The 8857-nt window shown below is 32.4% G+C and overlaps 1 protein-coding gene across 1 annotated transcript; it reads left to right on the forward strand.

Moving 5' to 3' along the window:
- Window positions 1–5194: 5194 nt before the first annotated feature.
- Window positions 5195–6155, forward strand: TRIADDRAFT_54446 (uncharacterized protein; the record flags this gene model as incomplete). Its single annotated transcript, XM_002110405.1, has 3 exons — window positions 5195–5342; window positions 5636–5871; window positions 6036–6155. 3 exons carry the CDS (start codon window positions 5195–5197, stop codon window positions 6153–6155), a joined length of 504 nt encoding a protein of 167 aa, XP_002110441.1.
- Window positions 6156–8857: the final 2702 nt, after the last annotated feature.

Genomic DNA, 8857 nt, shown 5'->3' on the forward strand with positions numbered 1-8857 from the left:
TTAGTCAATCAGAACATTATCGAAAACTGAATACAAGAGACAGAGTGAAGCTTATCCCATCGCAAATATTGAAAAATTCATAAAGTTAGCTCTATTACTGTATATCTACCGCGATAAGTGCAGCTTGTATCTATGCTACTAGATTCTAAATGATGTGCGGTAACTGATAGGATAAATTAAATTTAAGATTCGTCATTTAAATAATTTTATATCCTGTTGTAATTAGGCCAAAAGTCCCCGTACATATAATAACATATGTAATATGATTCACGGACTGTTGTTTACTAGCTTGGCATTTTAATACTCCCTGTTCGCGAAATCATTGTTTCGATCAATTAAATATTGGCTGCAATGATTCAATTTCGAATTAAACTACTTTCAAGATCATCCATACATGTACAGTACAGTTTAGTAGATTACTAGTCTATAGTTTATCCACCAATCTTATAGTTATACTTAAACACGTACGCGAAGTATCGCCAGTAGTCGGGTGGAGGGGAGAGAGATCCGATTTGTTTAACTAATTCAAGATTTATTCGTGTCTACTATACCATTAGTGAATTATCATAATTTCATCTGTGTACTTATATCCCATTTTTCTTATTACGGGTATTTGTTAATTCTAATGATATATCTAGTTCCATCACACAGTACAATCATTTTGATGCCTAATTTATCAATCTTTTAGAATTAAATTAGTAACTCTATTTTTCGACACCATGAAAAGAGTAGGTTAGACTCAGTCACTTAGTTAACAGCATGATACTAAGTATTTACTGTAGTACAACATAAAATGTAATTTAATTTTTGATTACTTGTAATAATTATCGCAGAAATACTTATCGCTGTATTTCTTACGTTAGTCTCATAGAAATGATAATGGCACCTATTTTAAAAATAATCAACCCTTCACGAATATTGACCGAAATCACAGATGTAAGATTCAAAATTAGGAAGATCGCGAAAGATAAAGTCCAAAAAATCTACCTTATATAGCTCACCGAATGATATAGATTAAAATGGAGATAAAACATTACCTTCTTTTTAGCATGGTGCTGGTAAGTCGTTCACAGATTATTTTATCAAAACGACTTTACAGTAATTATTTAAAAATAATATTGATCATTGTTATTTTCACTGATTCTCACCTAAAAATAAGATTGAATATTACCATACATAATAAGGAGAAAATGATTTATCTTGAAAACAGATGCCAAAAATTTTATCCTTTCGTAAAAGCGTAATTTGCGATAAGCGTTAGGCCGTCCAATTTCTTGATTCTAATAGATGTCTAAAAATAACATGAAAGATACTGTACATGCTGTAATCTAAAGCAACTAGTGCATACCTACACGCGTAAGAGTGATGACGCCATTAAGCCAGTATCAGATTAATATCTTGAAATTTATGGTAATCTTTTAACAGGAACTGTCACGTCATTTTACAAAATATCACTTAAATATTTTACCGCATTAAGTACAATGTAAAATTCTTATGCAATGTTAACGTAAGACTAAGCATAAAATAAGTATGAATAGCAACTTACACGCAATACGGTAGCTATCTTACTAAAACTATAAACTACTTTTAAACTAGAGTCAAATCAGATAGATAATTTTAATGTATGTCGTACAGAAAATGGCGAACTTATAAGTAGCGAAGTTGTTACCTATCAGCTGATTTTTAACTAACTAAAAGAATTACAAGTGAGTAGACAATCACAAGATTTCATTGCAAAAATTTTTCACGCTTCCATTTATAGAAATGTGTCGCGCTAATTTAACGAACAATTTTAATTGCAAAGATGCAAATGTTCAACATCAAATTGCAGTATTTTTTCGGAGTCAATTAAATGAATAAAATTTCTAAGACCTGTTTCTAATTATTAACACTCTTAATTTTAATTTAGATCATAACATTCGAATCACAACTAGCCCCACTAGGTAAAAGTACTTAGTTTATACATGAATGGCATCAAATTATACTAAAACATAGTTGATTCTATTTAGAAGTTTTTAATCTGGTTGTTAAAATGTTATAAATAGACATATAGCCTTTTTCTAACTATTGATATGCAATATACTAGTACTGTATAAGTACAGTATATTTAAACGTAGCTGTATAGACAATCGGCCCATTTGCAAAAAGTACTTCATGAAAGAAGTCTTTATTGTAATTATTACCATCGAAAGATTATTTTAAAGTACAGTCTATTTTTAAGGGCCGTCATTTTACGTAGTTTTTATCTTTCATAGTTTTGGCGTCAAGTAATAATACTTGCAATTCCAACCCTTACTCAAGTAACGCAACATGTATTGGAAACAGTTATCATTTCCTATGTCAATGCCCGCTAGGACACGATGGTGATTTCTGTGAATTTTGTAAGTGTTCATATTGCACGAAAATAATTAGTGCAGCATTTTTGCTGTGTCTTTTACAATCTGCAGAGGCTCGCTATCTGGCCGTTCTGCTACAGGTACTCCAGCTGCGGTTCCTTGCTCGTTAACACTAACTACTGACACTCGACAGCAATCAAATCTAGAAAGATTCTTCATTTGTACTTTAGATTTGTCAACCGAAAACTAACAATGCGCATTTCCTAGAGGCGATCGATCTTAAAAATACTCGAGTAGACACTTGATATTAGCGGTACAGTGCGGCCATACTATACAGATACGCGCAATAAATGAGAGTATAGTATGGCCAAATATACTGTACAGTACAGTAGTTGGTTAAGTTTAAGGCTAATATAATGAGAGAATTTTGCGCTTAAAAAGTAAAATGCATTCAACAATATTCGGTAATGTTAATCCTAACACCGACTGGCTAAAGCGGCGACTTCTAAGAGAAATTCTCCAATAAGAAGTCCCTTTATGAGATCAAAACCGCATCGTAGCAACTAAGCAGTCTCATAACATAATACCAATGCTGCACCTTAGAACTGATAGTTAGAAGAGAAGACTTTCCTCTTCCAACTCCATGACTAACACCCAGCTGAGGGTCCATTTTTACAAAATAGATCACTAAAATATTTCATGGGCGCGGCAAATTCCCTTTAATTAGATCTTTAAGTTTACCTGGGAATTACTTTAAATTTGGCTAAAATTTTACGTAAGCAGATCCTTACAATCTTGAGCAAAGGCACTTGATGTTTTCTTTAATCTATTATTACAGTACAATCCTAATTTAAAATAATAATAATAATAATAGGACTATCCTGTCCTATCAAACCACATTAATGCGATTGTACGTGTGTCGTACTGTTAGTATCTCTGTTACTATGTACAGTACTGTATGTTTTATTTTACATTATTTGTAAACAGTACTGCACTTAGAGAGAGCGCTGTTTTTTCGGCACATATTCGGCCGTATACCTCTATGGCCTCGATAAAGTGGACAGACAGAATCTTGACGAATTGCATGCGACTATAGCACAATATAGCTGTCGAGTTAGTGAGAAATTTGTAATACAGTAATGTGAAACGGCTCATCTTATTTGTATGTGTGAGTATGTATAGTAATAACTTCGGTCAAAGACTGTATATCCTACAGAAACTGCCAACCTACTGTAGTAACAAGCATGGAAGTATTCAAGCAACCATACATTCGAGTTCAACCAATATTCATAATCCTCCACATCTATTTCACATGCAACATATACTGTATATACGAGTATACAGTATATAGACTCGTACACTCAAATACGATATAACAGTTGAAATCTTAAGCTTCCGGCGTTCCTACACCTAAGCTCGAAATTAAATGTACATTTTTGTAGTTTTATACTGGACATGTCATTGATACCTACGATAGCGGCCATACAGGATTTGCAAATGATCTGAAATGAGAGCTTTTATTACCATTATAGAAATCAACAGGTCATTGCTTGTACGTTTAGTCAATGGGCAGCATAATAGCGGTAATGTTCAAGTTCTCTTAAGTAACCAATGGATAGCAGTTTGCTACTGAAACTTCGGTTGGCAGGAAGCGATAGTTTTATGCAGATAGCTTGATTATACCAATGTATCCCGTCAGCGTTTTTTGCAGTCATAGTAGCAGTCCTTCTAATACAAGCAACTACTTGATCAATTTAAGGTGCAGTAGTAACGAAATATCCTTGCAGCAAAGCAGATACAATATAAGTAATCACCAAAGTTGCCCTTCTCAAAATATTGCATCGGTCGAATGCGCAGGTAATGGCGAAAGACGAAACTTTTAGATATGATAGCGAAACTGGCTTACTTCTATCGACTTAACTAGTGCTTTATTATATTATTAATAAACTGTAATGGCTATTTTTTAGCATATATGTAATCTTATCAGTAAAACACTTTAATTATAAGGAATAAAAGCTGATTAACTGTTACGATCTTTCTTTTTGTAAGATTTTCTTGTAACACGATTATAAGAGTCCACTAGAGCCTGAGTACTGAACTGAAATTTATTATAGATATTAGTACCGTCATAAGTAGGAAACAACAGTAATAACCTTCTATAACAGCATACCATGAATAGCAACAAGCGCCTTATCACATCAATCAATGAGATGACTAAGCTTATGACGAGTAACGTAAGACAAGAATGTATTGCGCTAACAGTGTTATCTAAGCCCTAATCTTAAAAAATTGTAACTCCAAAATGAAAACATGAGAATAACTTAACAATAATTTTCAATACGATAATTTTACGTAAACGTTTCCCCATATAATAATAATAATAATAATAATAACTATTATTTTCTAATGAAATAGCTTTGAATTATGCCTAAACTGTTAGTAACTACTAAGTTATTGAATAACAAAACGCAATACTGTAACGGTTGACACAAAAGTAATGATTTTGATAATGACAACTAGATCATAAGCTATAGTTAATCCGATTAACTTCGTTTAACTCTTTAACCATTTACTGTTTGCATTTTTTCTACCAAACACGCTAATTAACTGGCCAGCTGTTGAAAATTCAGGTAACATTTCATAATTTCTAAACTAATCCAATTATCATAATCTATAATCATACTGATAACTGCTTCTACTTGTTTGACTTACTGTAAATTTACAAGACTATCGATTATTTTCTTTTAATACACTGACTATATGTGGATACAGTATTTAAGATCTTCTGAAGTAATTTATCAATAACTAAATTACAAATAAATACTTTGAACTATACTCTTACAACATTTCCAGCCGGTATGGGTAGCTTAGGTTGTACTTTCGAGTCTGGATTTTGTAACTGGAAAAAGCCAATTGGAGCTACCGACGAGTGGAGAAGACATAGCGGCCCATCGCCAAGTCGCCTTGCTCTACCAAGCGTCGATCATACATACCAAAACGTATCAGGTTATACACGTACACGTAGTACGGTTAAAATTATAGACTCGTACATTAACATTAAATTAATCACTCTTAAGCTCTTCTCTGTAGTCAAGCCTTCTTAATTTTTGTTTAGATTCGTATAAACATTGAAATCATAATAATCTCATTTACAGTAACTTAAAGTGTAAACGCTTACAAAAATATCAGGGCAGAGAAATATATCTATATCTCCTGATCTTAACATTATACGGTAATTTTACTCATAAATCATTTACTATTTACGGACAATACTATAGTGACTATTTCTCTATCTATAGGCTATTACCTTTACGCGAAAACATCCATAAAGTCTGAAGGAAGTAGTATTATCGTTGAAAGCCCTGTATTCTATTCAGATAGTGCCTTTTGCCTGTCTTTTTGGTATAATGGGAATGGAAAACCAATTGGTCCTTTCATTGTTTACGATTATTTTAACGTAATATATAATATCTCCGGCAATAGTGAAAGCGTTTGGTATCCGGTTAAACTAGATATCTCTTCCGGTTTCAATAAGGTACAGTGAAATATTATACTTTCTTATTCACTATACATAAATTAGTAAAAGAAAACTTAGCATGTATTGTAATATTTTAAACTATTACACAATCAAGCTATGTTATTATAAATGTATTGAGTAAATTACCTTTAACTTTATCATTATTACTACAAACCTTCTAGATCAAATTTGTGGGAGTCAAAGGTAAATATTCCAATGGCGATATTGCCCTTGACGACATCGCTGCGGTACCAGGACGTTGTAGTAAGCCAATGATAGTAACTGCTTTCATTAAAATCTAGACTATGTAACAAATTCTATATATATTGTAATTACTATACTTCCAGAATACGATAATACCTGATTAATCTTAATCACAGTATTCCACATTATTTCATACAAATAAGCTCTAGAACTGTGATGAAAACTTCGATGTATTGATAAAAGAAGATTTACTAGCTATCAGAGATTTAACAAAAGACATTTTAACGATTAAATAGAATTTTGATTACATATTGCATATATCGCGTAAGATTCAATGTGCTTACTATAGATTGCGTGTAAGCTGACCTGATGTAACACAAGTAAGCTGCCGATACCGGCAACAACCGTACTACACACAAAACACAATAATTGACTTGTATTTATAACAGTTTACTACGTCACTACAACAGCATAGAAAATAGTTTGACGATGGAAAGTGCAATGGGTTTATATTTACGACTATGCGTATACGGCTCGTAGCCCTTACAGAGAGTAAGAAAAGAATAAACGTATTCCCTTACATGTGGTCATTTTCTTAAGTATCTGTATATCGTTACTGATCTACTCTAGGCCTAACACAGACCGTATACCTTTATACTACTTCTCATAATAACATCTCAAATTGTATTGAAATAGTTATGAACAGCTCGTACAATAGCATACAGTTATATCGCATCGCAATATCGTATTACGTATATCACTAGGAACAGAAGATCTATAACAGCATCTAAACTTACGTCAGTACCGTATGTACATATTCCACATAAATTGTAATTACATACTCCTATCTCTGTTGTATACAGCTAATTATCCGGTTTATCTAAGGCAACTCGACTTTTTTGTATATCTATGTCCCTACATCACAACTTTAGCAGGGTAATTACAGTAAGTATTTAATAACTAAGAAAGTGATGCAAATTTGAGGAATTTTTATTTGTGTTCGTAGTTAAGATTTCAGTAAACTGCTATTCCTATTTCACATGTAAAATTATTTCTTCATTCCGCGTAAACCTAATTACAAACAAAGCAGCAAGTTAACTGTCTGCTATACGCTCATTCATTACTTTAGGTAATATACTTATGATTAATATTGACGTTAACGTATGCTATTCCTTACAAAGTGACCAAGTTCGAAATATAGCTTTTTTGTAATGTAGCCAAAACTCTTACTAAAATATATAAGAAGTCGTAGTATTATCGACGTCATAGCTCATTTTGCATCATTGTAAATATATCATGTTGATCGATACTTAAAAGCCTACAAGCTTATTTATGATTCTTTTCTTACATACAGTTCTTCATACCCGTTTTGTATACTACAGAGTAATAGATTGTACCTTACTGCTTTCATGTGTATCAAGATTATGTAAATACACTACACATACTTTAGTTCCTTCGCTAACACGATAATACCCGATTAAATCTTGATTACATTATTTTACATTATCGTATATAAGTGAAAGTGCGCAAATATTTCGGGTAATGCACGCTTTTACCAGAATAATAGGTGAAAGTGCGCATTATTTCATGTAATGCGCGCTTTGGCCATAATATTGGCGAAGGCGCGCTTTATCTGCAGAAAGCGCGCATTAACCAATATGTTGGAGAAAGTGCACATTTCCAGCTAAAGCGCGCATTTACCATGGTTATGGAGAATGCGCGCACCTTACGTCGAAGGCGCGCATTCGCCTAATGCTCACTTTTACCGTAACATATATACAAATAAGCTCTAAAATTATGATAGAGCTTTCGATATATTGTATTGATAAAGAAGATTTAACAGCTATCAGATATTTAACACAAGGCATTTTAACGATTAAATAGAATCTTTAGTATATACAGTACTGTATACATCGTATAAGACTAAATGTAGTTACTGTAGATTACATGTAGGCTGACCAGATTTAACACAAGTAAGCTACCAGTACTGACAAGTATATTAACTATAACAATTAACTTATAGTTATAATAATTTGTTACGCTACTACAAGAACATAGAATATAGTTTGACTACAGAAACAATTTCTTATTAAAGCGAGCTTATAAAGTCTTCATGTAATCGATCTTGTAAGAACGCTTGAAGTATCGTAGCTAAAATCATTATTACCTTACTATTAATAGAAGTATACTGTAGTACTGTATTTATGATGCCTAAAACTAAGAATATGATATCTATGTGATAAATATTTAGGATTTATGTATAAATTACCCGTAAGGAACGTCATATTAATATTCTACTTTTATCCATGGATAAATATAGCTATCTCCCTATACAGTGTACGCGTACTGTATATAGCGCTTAGCAGTCTGGATGACCTCATTAATTTAGTAAACTTTTGATAATTACTATGTTACCTAATACACATTCAACCACGAGTTGAATTAATATTCGATAAGTTCCTCATGCCTTAACAGCTACAGCTCGGTGTTTGTATTAGCAAAATCAATTATCTTATCTTACTTTCTTATTATAATATATTATTCTGCGGTCTCTCACATTGGCAGCAGTCGACTTTGTAAAGACTACATTATTTAATTATCTGCAATGTAATCGATAGTCTAGAAATTTCTATTCTTACATAAATAGCGCTTACCGTATCAAACTCTAGAATACTTCGTAAATTACAACTTTAGGAGGGTAATTACAGTAAATAATTCATAACTTACGGAGTATTGCAAATTTAAGAAATTTCTATTTGAGTACGTAGTTATGATCTCAATAAACTGCTATTCTGCATTA

This window comes from Trichoplax adhaerens, genomic scaffold (genome assembly GCF_000150275.1).
Source record: "Trichoplax adhaerens TRIADscaffold_3 genomic scaffold, whole genome shotgun sequence".
Taxonomy (NCBI): Eukaryota; Metazoa; Placozoa; class Uniplacotomia; order Trichoplacea; family Trichoplacidae; genus Trichoplax; species Trichoplax adhaerens.